This window comes from Triturus cristatus, chromosome 3_1, assembly GCF_964204655.1.
Source record: "Triturus cristatus chromosome 3_1, aTriCri1.1, whole genome shotgun sequence".
NCBI classification, from domain to species: domain Eukaryota; kingdom Metazoa; phylum Chordata; class Amphibia; order Caudata; family Salamandridae; genus Triturus; species Triturus cristatus.
This window is the reverse complement of record NC_140583.1, coordinates 308,707,710-308,724,060: the sequence shown is the minus strand read 5'-3', so window position 1 is coordinate 308,724,060 and position 16,351 is coordinate 308,707,710. Positions and strand designations below refer to the sequence as shown.

At 50.6% G+C, this 16,351-nt stretch overlaps 1 protein-coding gene and 1 long non-coding RNA gene across 3 annotated transcripts in view; one reads left to right on the top strand and one right to left on the bottom strand.

The window, feature by feature from the left end:
• SNX1 (sorting nexin 1) overlaps window positions 1–16,351 on the top strand; it is a 732,138-nt gene that overhangs the window by 528,529 nt on the left and 187,258 nt on the right. For both annotated transcript variants that reach the window (XM_085643997.1, XM_085643996.1), the window contains exon 12: window positions 13,547–13,690. In XM_085643997.1, the coding sequence (XP_085500123.1) occupies window positions 13,547–13,690 (144 nt within the window). The remainder of the gene's footprint in view (window positions 1–13,546; window positions 13,691–16,351) is intronic.
• Window positions 1–16,351, bottom strand: part of LOC146860156 (uncharacterized) — a 208,188-nt gene that overhangs the window by 68,892 nt on the left and 122,945 nt on the right. The window lies entirely within an intron of this gene.

Genomic DNA, 16,351 nt, shown 5'->3' with positions numbered 1-16,351 from the left:
AGCTACGCAAGTACAGAAACGGCGACATACCAGCTCCCCGGGCTCCAAGAAGACCAGGAGTCCAAGAGGTTCGCCGTCGACGTCGAGGATGCCGGCGAAGAGGCAGAGAACTTCGGCGTCAAGGGATTCATCCCACCATCAAGAGTCTCCGCCGCGCAAAAGTAAGTCGGCGTCGAGAGGCGGCCCTTCGGGCTCGAAGGCTGCTAGTCTGGTGACATCTGAACTGTCTCCGTCGACGTCGAGGCTTCCGTCGACGTCGAGACACTCTCCGCCACCCTCGAGGGGGTCGACGTCGAGAGATGCGGCGACGTACATTCCGCCGCGAGTGGGCCGGTCGCCGTCGATGGTTACCCCCACTCGGCGACATAGAAGGTCGACGTCGAGAGGAAGATCGACGTCAAGAAGTCGACGTCGAGAGAGGTCGCCGTCAAGATCACCACGTCGACGTCGAGAGAGGTCGACGTCAAAGTCGCCCAGTCGACGTCGAGAGAGGTCGACGTCGAAGTCGCCCAGTCGACGTCGAGAGAGGTCGACGTCGAAGTCGCCCAGTCGACGTCGAGAGAGGTCGACGTCGAAGCCGCCCAGTCGACGGCGAGAGAGGTCGACGTCGAAGCCGCCCAGTCGACGGCGAGAGAGGTCGACGTCGAAGACACGGCCGACGTCGAGGTCATCTAGCCGACGTCAGGTGCCAGAGAAAAGGAGATCGACATCGAGGTCTCCACGACCGGCGTCGAGACCAGAACGGCATACCTCACACTTGCCGATGGTGACGCAGACGTCGTCGACGTCAAGGGATTCGACGTCGAGGGCGAAGACTGGACCGCCCGCGGAGAGGTCCCCAGGAGAACAGTCATCATCTCCGGGACTGCACATCGTGCAAATATCTCCAGAAAGATCACCCGAGGCTCCAGAGCGGTTTGGACTGTCACCGCGCTGGTTACGAGATGTGGGCGCTGCCGCATGTCGGAGTCCGGGATCGGACTACTCCCGCATGTATTCCCCACCGCGCAGGAGTAAATCGCCTCCGAGGGATCCACGGCCAATTTCACCACGCCGGTCTCGTTCCAGGGACCGTCGCACCGCGCCAAAACGTCCAAGATCTCCGTCCAAGCACAGATCAGGATCAAGGGCTCACCAAAGCGAACGCTCCCACAAGAGGCGACGCACCAGGTCGTCCACTGGGACTGCATCCACAAGATCCTCAGTCCGGGACTACTCACCTACTTTTTCATCCACGCCTCCATCGCGAGTGTCCCCGGTGGATGACATTATAACTTTCTCGGACGTCCTGGGTAGAGGGGCGCAAAAGTTGAACATCGCACTGCACGCCCCTCAGGCACCCACTTCTGTGATCTTTGACACTTTACACCATCGGTCAGCTCCCAGACCTCTGCTCCCGTTGGTGCCAGGATTGTTAGAACCAGCGATGGCCACGTTCCTTACACCGGCTACAGCGGGCTCGGTCCCCTCGAGAATAGCAAAGAAGTACAAGGCTCCGGCCGAGGACCCTTTATTCTTGAGGGCGGACCCGCCAGCGGATTCGGTGATAGTGGCGGCGGCCATGAAGTCTCACTCAGCCTCAATATCTGCTTCTGTCCCCCCTGAGAAGGACAGCAAGCTGATGGACTCCTACGGCAGGAGAATGTGCAACACATCTGCCGCGCACATGAAGGTCGCTAGCGCTTCAGCACTGCTAGGGAGGTATGATCGTTCCCTATGGGATTCCCTGGCCAGATTCGTGGAGAAATTGCCTAGGGAGGACAGGCAGGACTTCACGGAGATCCTACATGAAGGCGGACTGGTGGCCAACCAAGTAATAAGCGCAGCGGCGGATGCATCAGACCTAGCCGCGCATGGCTACTCCCATGGCATCTGCTCCCGCCGTTCGGCCTGGCTCAGATTAACAGCCCTCAAACCAGATGCGCAGAAAAGGATTCTTAACCTGCCGTTTAATGGATCATCGCTATTTGGAGCTCATGCGGACGACCAAATGAGCAAGATGAAAACGGAATTGGACACTGTAAAGGCTGTGGGACTGGAAAAACGCAAAGAGTTCCGCAAGCGCTTTCGCCAGGGCGACAAACGTGCCTTTCACCAGCGCGTTCAAACGCCCCAATGGTCCTCTCAAAACCAACAGAGGTCCCAGTTTCAGCAAAGGGGCCGGGGCAGAGGAAGAGGAAATGCTAAACAGCAGCAGTCCTCTAACAAGCAACCTCCCAAGCAGTGAAAACTTACTTCCTCCGCACTCGTTCGCCACTCCGGTGGGAGGAAGTGTCACCGCTCACCTGGCAGAGTGGAATACAATTACAAACGACAAATGGGTGCTGAGTATTGTAGAGCGTGGCTACTTGCTGAGGTTCAAATCTCCCCCTCCGCAGGTACCCCCACGGAAACAGCCACTCCCTCTCAGCCAAAACAAGCTTTTAAAGGACGAAGTTGCCACTCTCCTCTCCAAAAACGCCATAGAGGAAGTTCCAAACAGGCAGAGAAATCGGGGAGTGTACTCCCGGTATTTTCTTGTTCAGAAAAGAGGAGCGATCGGAGACTACAGACCCATCCTCGATCTCCGCCTACTCAACAGATTTCTCAGAAGGGAAAAATTCAGGATGCTAGCACTGCACCAGATCTTCCCACATCTACACCAAGGGGACTGGATGTGTGCCATCGATTTACAGGATGCATACTTCCACATTCCTGTCTCAGCGAAACATCGGAAGTTTCTCAGATTTCGCATCTTTCACCAACATTATCAATACAAGGTCCTGCCATTCGGCCTCAAGTCCGCGCCACGAACGTTCTCAAAGTGCATGGCGGTGGTGGCTGCATTTCTCCGCAAACGGAAGATATTCGTCTACCCATATCTAGACGACTGGCTCTTAAAAAGTTCCACCCCGGTTCAACTCCAGAGTCATCTCTCGTTCTGCCTAAACCTTCTACACTCGTTGGGCCTTCAGGTCAACTACCGGAAGTCGATCCTCAATCCAACTCAGCGGATCCACTACCTGGGCGCCTCTCTAGACTCCTCAAGCGCAAGCGTGTGTCCTTCGGAGGAGAGGTTATCCTCCATGCTGCAAAAAAGCTGCACGCTTCTCAGCACGGAATATCCCACAGCCAGACAAGTGTCATCTCTCCTGGGATCCATGGCCTCGTGCATCTACATCGTGCCCAACGCACGTCTGCACATGCGTCCTCTGCAACAAGACCTAGAGGATCAGTGGTCGCAGAGGACCGGCCGCTGGGAAGATCACATTACCCTTCATCAAGCCGCCAAAGATTCCATCCGGTGGTGGATGAAGCGCTCCCATCTGCTTCACGGCGTCCCATTCCATCAGGCGCCTCCGACACAGACGGTGGTCACAGACGCCTCCATGCAGGGCTGGGGGGCTCATATGGGCCGGCTTCAAGTACAAGGTCTCTGGTCCGCTACCGAGCAGAGCTATCACATCAACTTCTTGGAGCTACGAGCAGTCCATCTCGCTCTCAAGTCCCTGTACCCATCCCTGCAGACCGACTATGTTCAGGTTCAGACGGACAACACCACAACTATGTTCTATCTGAACAAGCAAGGAGGGACCAGATCACGGGTCCTGTCTCTGGAGGCCCAGTCAATCTGGAAATGGCTTCTGGCGAGAAACCTGACGATCGTCGCTGTTCACCTGCCAGGGACCCTGAACGTGCAGGCGGACGGCCTCAGCAGAGACTTCGTCGAAGCGCACGACTGGGTGCTCAACGAAGGCGTCGCTCAAGACATCTTCCGCTTGTGGGGCATACCAGACATCGATCTGTTCGCAGACGCGGACAACAAAAAATGCCCCGTCTTCGCCTCCAGGTTCCCTCAACGGGGGTCGCAGGGGAACGCGCTTTTGATCAGCTGGTCGAGGACATTGCTTTACGCTTTTCCTCCTCTCCCTCTCATCCCGGCTGTGATTCAGAAGTTCTACAGGGCCAGAACTCGGATGATCCTAATAGCACCGGAGTGGCCCCGGCAGTGGTGGTACCCGGATCTACTCCAGCTGTCGGAGGTACCACAGAGGAGGTTGCCATGCCTGCCGAACTTGCTGACCAAGGACAAGGGGAGAGTGTTCCACCCCAATCTCCCCTCCCTCCGCTTGACGGCATGGCTCCTGAATTCATCCAGTACGGACATCTAGATCTTCCACCGGACTGTATGAGCATTCTTCGGGAGGCAAAGAGGCCCTCCACGAGGAAGTCGTATGGCTTTAAATGGAAAAGATTCTGCTTCTGGTGTAGAGATAACACCCTTGATCCGATCCGGGGTCAAGAACAGGTTATTCTCCCCTACTTACTGTACTTGGCAAAGTCTGGGTTAAAGTACTCTTCCATCAGAGTACACTTAGCTGCTATTACAGCCTATAGGAAGTCTCCTACCCAGACCTCATTCTTTCAGATGCCAGTGGTAAAGGATTTCTTAGAAGGGCTTAAGAAAGTTTACCCACCTGTGAGGTCTCCTTCCCCTTCCTGGGAACTGAACATCGTTCTCTCTAAACTGATGGGAGGTCCTTTTGAGCCGATTCATAAGGCCTCCTTGCAACATCTGACCTGGAAGGCTGCCTTCTTAGTAGCCATCACTTCGGCCCGTAGGGTTAGTGAAATTCAGGCCCTCTGCTGCAAGGAACCTTACACGGTGTTTCATGCTAATAGGGTGGTGCTCCGTACTCATCCGAGCTTCCTGCCCAAGGTGGTTTCGGACTTCCATATTAATCAGGTGATCACGTTGCCCACCTTCTTTCCTCAGCCGACCACACCCCCGGAGAGAGCTCTACACTCTCTTGACCTCCGGAGGGTTTTGAAATTCTATCTAGCTAAGACCCTTACTCTTAGAAAGTCAGACAGGCTCTTTGTTAACTATGGACCCACTAATACCGGGCTGGCTGCGGCCAAGAGATCTATCTCTAGATGGATTGTCTCTTGTATAGCTTTGGCTTACCAACTGTCCCACAAAGTTCTGCAGGGTAAACCTAGAGCACACTCTACTCGGGGGAAGGCTTCTACGGTATCACTCCTTCGCAACGTTCCCATGTCTGAGATCTGTAAAGCGGCTACATGGCGCTCAGTCCATACTTTCACGCGCCATTATTGCCTAGATTCAGACGCACAGGCCGACGCCCAGGTGGGGCAGGCCTCTTTGACGAACCTATTTGCATAACTGTAATACAAGATGTGTCTTTTAATGTATGTTTTAACTGCTTTGTTGCTCGTCCGCGAGACTTTGGGTATGGGCTTGCTACTCTATTCATAGATTATGACTATTGATGAGTATCCCCTGGATGAGAAGGATTAGTTACTTACCTGTAATCCTAGTTCTCATCCAGGGGTATACTCATCAAAGTCATAAGCGACCCACCCACCTCCCCGGACGAGCAATGTTTTCTCTTTAAATAAGTGATGTATGGAAGGCAGATCTACTCAGGTGCGGAGGCACCGCCAAAAAGAACTGGCCCAACTGTCACCTGTAGTGCATCATGGGAGCAGGGGGTCACGGGCAGGCCTTAAAGGCACGGTCCCCCTACTCTAATGCCTTAAAGGCAAGGTGTCAGTTTTTCTTGGATTCTTGATACTCTACTGCAGCCTACTGGCGAATGCCTACAATTACATGTTGCTTTATGGCAATAAAGCAGTGCTGTGTTATAATTTGCCTGATGCTTCCTTTTTTCCTTACGGGTTACGGGGGCACTACTATGCAAAAATATGTAATTTACAGCATTGCCATGTTTTGAACATTATTAGGCTGCATTTATATGTTTTCACATATGTATATATATATATATTTATATATATGTATTTTCTATATGCTCCGGGATCCCGCACATGGGCGGGGATTATTCATAGATTATGACTTTGATGAGTATACCCCTGGATGAGAACTAGGATTACAGGTAAGTAACTAATCCTTATTCACTCTGTCACTTTATCACCAAGTCACTTTGTTGATTGTTTTTGTGTGTGCAACAGTTGATTAAACAAATATTTGTACCACTTAGATATATGATTTTGGAATATACGTATTAATTACAGTTGTTTGTATTGTTTATTTCACCAATGTGCTTTTGCGCATGCAAAATGAAGGTCGGCATAGTCCCACCCTCTTTTCAACTTCTGTAGACCATACATTGATCGTAACCTCCCTAAATCAATACATCAAACCTTTTGCTTCTGTTATAACTTTAAGGAGATGGCCTCAAAATCAATAAAGGCCTTATCAATTGTGGACTTGTATATGGGCGGAGGACCTAAAATGTATGAAAAATCTAGCGGTAGTCATGCCACATTTAGACAAAAAACAATTAGTAGTCCCTTGATGATTGACCAGCTTGCCTTAAAGGACATCCGGCAAGATTCAGTCGCTATGCTGGCTGCACAGAGATGTTCCAGGAATCCGCCCATACCATGGAGTACACCATCTGACAAGGAGGGAAGACTCCTTGATAATGTTGGAAATGGCAGCGACCAGTGTGTCCTATACCATCGCCATTCTAGGCAGACATGATAGGGCGATCTGGTTGGATCTGGGAGCCTTGTATTCCAACCAGCGGATAAAAAGAAGGAAGCCAAGGCCACCATGCAGGAAGTTCTGCCAAAGTAATTGATATGGCAACGTACCTCACTTCTGCCGTTTTTTGCCAACTACCCAGAGCAACAGTCTTAGGGAGACTGGGATAGCAAGGGTCACATCATTTAGACCAGAGGAACATTATATGATATCATTAGGTTGGACAGAACGAGTGGTCATGGGGAACGCATCGCATGCCTACATCTTAGTGATCTAACAGTGAAAGTAATTCAGGCCGACCTCCTGCCTTCATGTGAATACCTGTGCATTGACGTGATGGGGGTAATAATCATTCATGCAAACTGCACACGTTTTACCGCCACCCTCACCACAACTTTCCCTTCACAGAACAGATCATGGATATTATTTCGGCCACCGTGGATTTCCAGGGCACTCAGATCTTCCTGGGAGATTTCAACCTCCAATGGAATGATGTAAACGATGTGGTGGTTAATAGCCTTAAATCCTTTCTACGTGACCTTAACCTTATCCAAATATGTGACAGCCCTACGCATATCAAAGGAGCCACTTTAAATTTGGTCATTGGTAAGCCCATCTCTTTCCTCCTGGAGTCGATCCTCCCATGTGACTGGACAGACCACTATTGCATCACCTTCCTCATCCTTAATCGGTCAGAACAAGCCGATCCCAACCGAAGAACCCAAAACTGTTGAAAAGATGTTTACGGAACATCAACTCGCAAGACCGGTCGGCCCTTTGTGATAACATATTACCCCACCCATGAACATGTCAGATGTCCATGACCTTGCGGCCCAATCTAACCACGCAATGTTTAATGTACTTGACTCGGTGGCACCACTTCAGCTTAAGAGTGTCCTCTAAACTCTCCAAACCATGGTTCAATGATAGTCTTAATGCCGAAAAAAGAAAATCTGAAAGAAACACGTTAGATTCCTTACCTTTGAAAATCCCCAGACGTCATGCTGGACCCGGAAAGATTTTTCGGCAGCAGTACCCTTGCGCGTCGGTAGGCGTCCTCTGCGACTCCGCGTCCGGCGTTGTGATCGCCGGGATGATGTCGTCGGAGTACTTAGACACCGCCCTCGCGCGCTAACGTCAGTTCTTCTTTTTTCCGCGCCAGTAAGCGCAGATCCGGAAGAGCATACCCTTTAGTCACTTTTTGACTAACTTTTTGGACTTTTTTGGTCTATTCTTTCGAGTCGACCTCGACTCCTGGTGCCGGGAGGGATGCCCGGGTTCAAGCCTTGAGACGCCTGTCACCGACTGATGTCGGTTACCGACCACCACCATCGGTGTCTCTACTGCCTTGGGGCCGACCATGATGACCAGTCGTGCCCCGACTGCCGGGCCTTGACCTCGAAGGCTAGGCGGGAGTGGTCCCGCAACCTCCTCGAGATCCGGCAGTCGGCTCCGCGCCACTCGAGGTCCCGGTCGAGGAGGAGGTCGAGGGGCCGGTTGCGGAGCCGGAAGTCATCACCACTCGTCTGGTTCGAAGTCCTCGCATTCAGGTAAGTCGAGGCACAGTAAGAAGATGTCGAAGAAGCGACATCGCTTTTCTGACTCCCCTCGCCGGTCGCGTGACTCGGCTGAGGGTTCGGGTGGCACCACCCGCGCTGCTCCGTCGGAGCCGCAGGAGTCGCATCCGGCCCCATACCCTCCGGTCCCTGGGCCTAATCCGACTTCGGGCGAGATTCAGGACTTCCTCGTGACCATGAGGAGTCTCCCTCTGCCATCGAGGCCTGCCGGCGCGCCTTCGGCCCCGCAGGCCCGACTGGGAGGCCTAGCGAGCCGGCGGCTTCGGCGCCGTCGTCGACTTCGGTCCCGACGATGCAGGTCCCCGTGGGATCCATGCCTGGATCCCGGTCGACGCCGGTTGACCTTACGACCCCTCCGCCGGCACCGACCCCTAGTGCCGTCCCCAGTTTTAGCCCGGGTCCGGCATCGGAGCGGCGCCGCCCGGCGCAGTCTCCGACGCCGATGGATGAGCATTTCATCTTCCATCCGGCGCCGTCCTTTCTACCTGTATACCAGGAGACGGATGACGGGGAGGACTGGGAGGGGTCTGAGGACCCTCTGGCACAGCAGTGCCAGTTAAGTCATGACTGAGCAGACGAGCTGGGGGATGCCAGTGGTCTCGACACTTCACCTGACACTGGCTTCATCTCTCCTCCTTCCGTGGATACGGAGGAGGGTGCAACTTATTCTGTGGTGTTGCGCAAGCCTCCCAATGCCCTTCACCTGAAGCTCCCTGCAGCAGCCGTGAGGACTAACCTCCTCACTGAGGTGCTTCAACCGCCAGTAATCTCTTCGGAGCCTCTACTACAGTTCAATGAGGCCCTCACTGACGTTCTGATGGGCACTTGGTCCAAGCCCTCCACAGTCACTCCTGTGAACTGGAATGTGGCCCGACGCCACCGCCCTGCCCCGGGCGACCCCAACTTTGTCAGTGCACCCCACCCCTGAGAGTCTGGTTATCCAGGCCTCTACGTCCCAGACCGCCTTACTGTCCGCTCCTCCGGATCGGGAATCCAAAAGGTTGGAGCAGTTTGGGAAGAAACGGTTTTCCTCCCTCAGCATGGGGTTGCGGTCCATTAATACAGCGTGCCTTTTGGACCATTATACCCACTCCTTGTGGGATACGGTGGCGGATGTGCTGCCTCAGTGTCCGGAGGAGGCCCGGACACAGCTCGCCCAGGCTCTTGCTGAGGGGCGGGATGCAGCACGGTACTCCATTCGATGTGGGCTTGACACCACGGACTCGCTAGGTAGAGCGATTGCGACAACAGTGGCGATTCATCGACATGCCTGGCTGAGATCCACACATTTTTCTTGGAATGTCCAGAGCACACTCATGGACATGTAGACTAAATACTAATCTATACTGCCACATTAAGAAAATGATCCTTAACCTGAGTACTAAATACTTATTTACTAGCATTGCTATATTCAGGAGTAAAAAATCTGTGTAAAAAATTCTGAAATATTTAAAATTTGCTTAAAGATTCCTTTGAAAAATAAGGAAACAGCAGGTAATGCTCCAAAATTCACCTTGATATGCACTTGTAGCCTATTACCTTGCTTACATACTTGATGTAAGGATCCCTGAATGTTTCCTGTGACTACATTTTCTGAATTGTTACTCTACATTTGTATTTATAGACATTTTCTGTGCAGCATAACTAGTGACTGAATGGTTGCACTTTTTAGGTCTCGACTGGCGAGCGCAGCGCGAAGCGCTGTCGCCTGCGAGATCTATTGTTGCTGACTTGCCTCGTAAGTGGGACAGGAGATGGGCAAGCGCAGGGCATTTGGCGATTGTAGTCTGTGGACACGTGCTCGGCGTGCACATCTCCTGTCCGACTTCCGAGGCAAGTCAGCAGCCACATGCACTTTCTATTCCCCCCGTCAGGGAGATGTTGGCCAAGGAAGCATGTGCCCGCTGCGCAGCTCCGGGAATGGCACCCCGCATTTAATGGGCACTGAGCTCTCTACGCCGAGTCCAATCCCACGGCTGTGGCAGGCGTCCCTGCGGGCACCTGGAGAGGGCACGATCCGCAATCGCACTGCGGTGGCACGGACATGGCAGCTGAGAACACCCGACAGATGTCAATAAAAAGAGGCAAGTGCGCAGGTCTACGTAAATGTAGAATATTCTATGCATTTTAGTCACTTTGCGCATATCCGCCTTCGACTGACAGGTGACCCCAGAGGCCAGTGAGGCCCTGACCTAACTGTGCCATACATTAATTAGGACTTGTTTGAGGGTCATTTGGACAAATGCAGTTTCCTTCACCTTCACGGCACCACGCTCCAAATATCCGGTCTTCAAATATCAGAAAAGCTGCTAGTCTGTCAGCAGACAGTGGCGGCTGTGGGTTACAGGTAGCCACACTCTGAGGAGACGCTGTGACGAAACTGCCAGAGCCGCCGGATTTGGAGCTGGGGAACTAGGTTCGAGTCTCGGCGTCTGCTCAACATCCTGTGATTCTGGGCAAATCACTGAATGTCCTCGTGCCTACCAAAAATTAATGTGTCCTTCTGTAATCTAACTGCTGCTCATGTAAAGCGCTCTGGTCGAGCTTGCGTTCATTATATTATAAACACAACAGAAACAAAACAGTTCTGTCATGCAGGTTGGTTCGATGCTCAGAGCCGGAGTTTGTGTGCACTGCTGTGCTTGGAGCCTTCCAGCACAATCTGTGCACGAGGCCGCCCCTGGGTCCGAATCAGCCAGCCGAGCTGTCATTATTATAATTGTATTTGTGTGTCTCGAGGTCAGTGTGGGCACTCTGTGTTGAACACCCCCAGTCTACTGACCGCGATGGCCTCTGGAAAGAACATGGGCGCCCTTTGCAAGGCAGCTTAGTAAATAAAGACCCCCTCCATTTCAAGCTCCCTAGAGCTGATCTGGTTTGTTCCTGGTTGCACTGGGCCAGCTCTGTAGATTCCACTCAGCAGAAGGATCCTACCTCGCGTCTATGAAGTTAGACGTTGCACGTCACTCAAAGCCCTTTTCGAAGCGGCCTGCGGAAGATTGCAGCTTCCCTTGTCATTGTTAGAACCATGTTGATTTATGGGGTTAACAGGTGGCTTCATATCATCAGGTGCACAATATTCCAGTCCCGGCTTTCCACTTTAACGGCCAGTTGCATTCTGGGAGTTGTAGTTTCTTCTATGGCAGCGCAGGTCACGTTCAGTTAGGGTACTATGTTTAGACAACAAACAATGTTTCTATCAGATCCTAAAGGATGTTAACAACGACAATATGCCTCTCACAAACTTACATTTAAAACATTGCCTCAAAACCAATACGACCCTCGTGCATCACAGCACATCTTTAAACACTGGTGTAAGAAACACCCAAAATGGAAAACTATTATCTGTATACTTTCAGAAACACCCCAAAAGTCTTGAAACTTGTGCACATGACCAGCAAACACACATCACAACAAGCTGGGAGGAGCGGCCACGCGCCGGGACTCACGCGATTTTTGTGATGTGGCGGTTGGGGTCCGAGCGGCTGGCACGGTAGAGGACGCGCACCCTCCCTACAATCCGCCACTTCCTGGGTTGGGTGCGAAACAGCTGTACACTCAACCCCGGCCCGAGCGATTGAAATCCCTGCCCTCAGTGCCGTATCCGCGGGAAGGCAGAGGGGGGGTCTACTGCGTCACAGCCAAACCAACTGCACAATGTGCTGACACAGGGAGGAGGTAGCCCAACTAATGCCCACGTACAGCAACAGCATCGATGGGCTGGTAGACGGTTGGTGACCGGGGCTAGCTTATTGGAGGCCCAAAGCTTCTAATGAGAGAAAGATCGTGTGCTACAGGTGCCCAGCCATTGACGCTTTACTTATCCCGTCTCTAGAGGGCGCATGCAGGTGTGGTTCTTCGCTTGCTAGCTAGCTCTTACGTTGCTCTATGACCACCCCCTCCCCCGGGAATGCTAACTAACCTTCGATTAATGAGGAGATACGTGACTGTATTCTGGGGATATTAGATTCTTCGAGTACTGGGAAGAGAAATAATATGTATTTGGGTTTTCTATTTGAAGAGGACGTTGGCACGTTTCACAGGGAGTATCTGGACTTATTATATTTACACAGTTCAAACAAGGAAAATAAGTAGATGCATATGACTTGACTGTCTGCTGTCGATGCTTTAACACGTCTTTCTGTTATGTAGACTGCTTTGATACAGATGTAGTGCTTATACTGAGGTTTTCAATCTTAAACACTATTGATGAACCGGGAGAGGTGTTAGTCCTTTAAGGAGTTTGTTGGTCCACAACTGGACTTGGTCAATATGGAAATTTAATATCAAATAACACCTCAGAATTAGACATAAAGCACACTAGGCTTCGCAATGAAGACTGAAAATAATTAAAATGGAAACCATGAAGGTTATTAAAAGTGTAAAGGCATTGCAGAAAGTACAAGTATTTACAATGCAATAGGTCTCGCATTTACGCGAGTTTGAGCTAGTGGCATTGTGAATGACAATGCCTTTTATTTTTGTTTTCGTTTTTAAAACATAAATAAAAGGCATTGTCATTTACAATGCCAATAGCTTAAACTTGCGTAAATGTGAGACCTATTGCATTGCAAATGCTTGTTCATTATGGGCCTGATTACTATAGCGGGCAGTCAAGCCGCCGCCTGCTATTGCAGCGGTCAGGAGACAGCCCAACAAGCAGGTTGTGGTTGGACCACGGCATTACAATGCAACGGCCAGAATGGCAGTCGCAAAGTGCTCAGTTTGACAGCGGCTTGTACTGCAGCCAAGGGAAAGGGCCGCACCACAAGCCACCATGAAACTGAGCACCTCAGGGCCACTTTACAGTGGCCCATGACAGACAAGGGCCCTGTTTGGGGGCTGCCAATTGTAATTTCCGACAACCTTTTCATAAGTCTTCCAGTCATGAAAAGGCTGTTGGAAAGGAATATCTTAATCCTGATGGCGGTGCCTGCCTCAGCAATGCCGCCATTCGGAACTACAAATCAGACTGCCGCCCCATGGGAACCACTGATCCTGGTGGAGGCGGTGGGGCCCACAGTACCCCTCTAACCACCCCCCACCCCCTCCCCCGCCCCTCCCCGATCCCCTTCCCCCAGTGACTGCTGTGGGTCCAACCACCAGTATTGTAACCCGGCGGTAGGTCAGTCCGCCCGCCCACCATCATAATCAGGCCCTATATTTGTTATGAAATAAATTATATATCCAAAGATGCTTTCTACCTTCAGTTTCAGTCAAGAACCCCGAAGCAAGAGTCCTAATCTGTTGATGGAGTCGCACTATTTTGTTTTAAAAAATAATTTCTTTTTTATTAAATGCGTGCTATAACTGTATAGTAGAGTGTATAGTAAGTGTTTTCCTGCATGTTGTGAAGTTTGCTCATCCTGCTGGTACTACATAGGGAAGGTAAAGTGTTAAGTCAAATGTATTGGGAAATGTCCAATGCATAACATGGTTGTTACTTTTATGCTTCCAGGCCGCCTTTGACCAACGCATGAAAGCCTGGCAACGCTGGCAGGATGCCCAGACTATTCTGCAGAAGAAGAGAGAGACTGAAGCCAGACTACTGTGGGCCAATAAACCTGAGAAGCTGCAGCAAGCCAAGGAAGAGATTGCAGAGGTGAGTTGTCTGGACTATTGACGAAGATGACCTTAAAAAGGGCATTCATGCGAATTTTCTTGCACACGTGCCTTGTGTTTGTTATCATACTTTTATCTATATGAGGTCAGGTAGACATATTTTTTCTGATAAGAGTGCTATTAAGCTGGTCCTTAAGCAAACTACCAAGTCACAAAGATTAGTTTGAAGCATTTACCAAATGTATTCAGACTAAGCGATGTTCTAAACTTGCTGAGCAACAGGATTCCTAGTTTTGCACATTGTAAATAGATCAATCATGTATCTCCACATTGTGATTTAAAATATAAGACTGTCAATTTAAATTACTCAAAGAGCACTTGTGTAAACTCTTGCCGTCATGCATCTATAAATGTGAGCATTAGTGAATGAGTCTCTTTCAGTCACCAGACATTGAGACCAATTAAATATAACGTTCTACCCTCACATGAGGTGCCCATTGTAAAAATATGACCCTTCTCCAAACAAGGACTTAACCTTAATTAACTCATAAACCTACACAAAGGCACTCCATCATCTAAACAATACAGTCCTCCATAAAATGCCACCTGCACAACTGCAGATTGTCATCAAAATACAGTATTACTTTGTCGTTCTGGATATTCCGAGGCATGGTAGAATGTAACTTTGGGAAGTTGGCTCTGTATATATTATACCCAAGTAAGGTATAGTGTGCACAGAGTCCAGTGGATCCCTAGAGCTTTACAGAGGCTAAAGTAGAAAGTACTAAATGCTCTTTTATGGTAGTGTGGTCGAGCGGTAGGCTTATCAGAGGGCTGTGTTAAGTATATGTGGTACACACTCGGGCAAGAAATGATTACACACACTCAGTGACTTAATCCGAGACCAAGTGTTTGTAAAAATATTACTTTTGGTATATTTATTACTTAGAACCAAAGATACTTAGTTGCAGTAAAATACGTTTTGCAATATCACAAATTTTAAGTATAAAAAGTGGACACTGCATTTTTCAAACAGTTCAATGTGAACCTACGGAAGGAAAACAATCCTGCAACTTCACAGGTAGGTACACAACTTACAAATCCAGTCTTCAGGTTTTAGGTCCAACACTGGGCAAGGGTCAGGTAAGTGTAGAGTCTACATCGCCAGCGGTACTGGTGCGGCTGGGTGCAGAGGTCAAATACGGTCACTGGGCCCATTGTTAATCCAAGGAGACTGGGGGCACGCAAAGAGATGCTGAAGATTTTGAGCAAAGGCTGCAGGCTCGGACCAGGAGGCTGGACGAAGGGAACCGGTGGTTCTGGAGGTAAGTTGTGGTGATGAGGAATTCTGGGACACAGTCGGTCGAGCTCCCCAAGGCCGGTGGGCTGGCGGGGCAGGGGTGTCTTTGCACTTTGGAGAAATCTTACAGTAGCAGGTCGCAGTTGGGGGACCTTTCATGTTAAGGCTGAAGGTGTCGTCGTGGAGTCCAGCAGAGGGCACTCTAGGATGGACTCAATCGCCGGACCGCTGGGGAACCTTCTTGCATCCGGTGGGCCACTTGGGACTCGGGCCGGAGGTGTTGTATGAAGCGGTAGGTTTGGGGGTCTGGTTTTACTGTTCAGCAGGGCACTCTAGCTCTTCTTGAGGGTTTCTTTGTTCGAAGGGCCAATGTCCTCTAGAGTTCTTGGTCTTCAAGGAAGGCAGGCAGTCCTCCCAGGGTTGTGGAGGTCTCTGGGCCTGCAGGACGAGCCGCTTTTTGGTGCAGGTTTCTACGAGGGCTGCAGACCAGCCAGTAGGGCTGGGGCCAAGTTAGTTGTCATCTGAAGTCTTCACTGCTGCACGCCTCTTTGTCCCTCTTCTTTAGGAATGAGGTTCAAGGTTCATGGGTGACCCTAAATAATCAATTTATGGGCATTACAGGTACTGGTTGGTAGTAGCCAATGGGCTAGTTACCTTTAGGGTGACTATACCCATTGTATGTTCACACCCTTTGGGGAGGTGACATACCCCTAATCCTATTGGCTAAAATCCTCACAACCAATATGGAGGATTTTCAAAGGAGGAGGTTCACTTCAACTCAGGATACCTTAGTGGTAGTCCTGGCTGAGAGAAGACACACCTCTTCTGCTTACTAATTTTCCCACCAACCTTGCCACCAAAAGTGGGGCGGGCAGCTCCACTAGCTGGAGAGGCCCTGGCTAGCATAACAAAGGGAAGGAAGCCTTTGAGGTTCACCGCCCTTGAATGCTGTTCCTGCTTGGGAGTAGGTGTGAAGCATCTCCACCCAAAGCAGGCTTTGTTTCTGACCCTCGAGAAAACAAGGCTACATTGTCAAACATGTTTGGAAGTGGCATGCTGGTGCATACCAGTCAGCTACACAGTAGCTGTTGGTTAGGTTTTCAGGGGGCACCTCTGAGGTCCCCTGTGTGTGCATTTAATAATGAATACAACACTGGCTCATAAATCTGAGATGTTTGGTATCACACATCTTGAGATTTGTTGAAGCCGTCATGGAGCTGTTGAACTCGTATTGACAAGATCCAAGCCCATATACTTGGTATGACTTCACCATGCACTTATAATGTCTAAGAATAGACTTGTATACTATAGGGGCATATCTGCTCATGCAGTTTTGCCCTCACCCGAGGTATAGTACACCCTGCCTCAGGGCTGTAGGGGCTGCTGTAGTGGTTACTTACC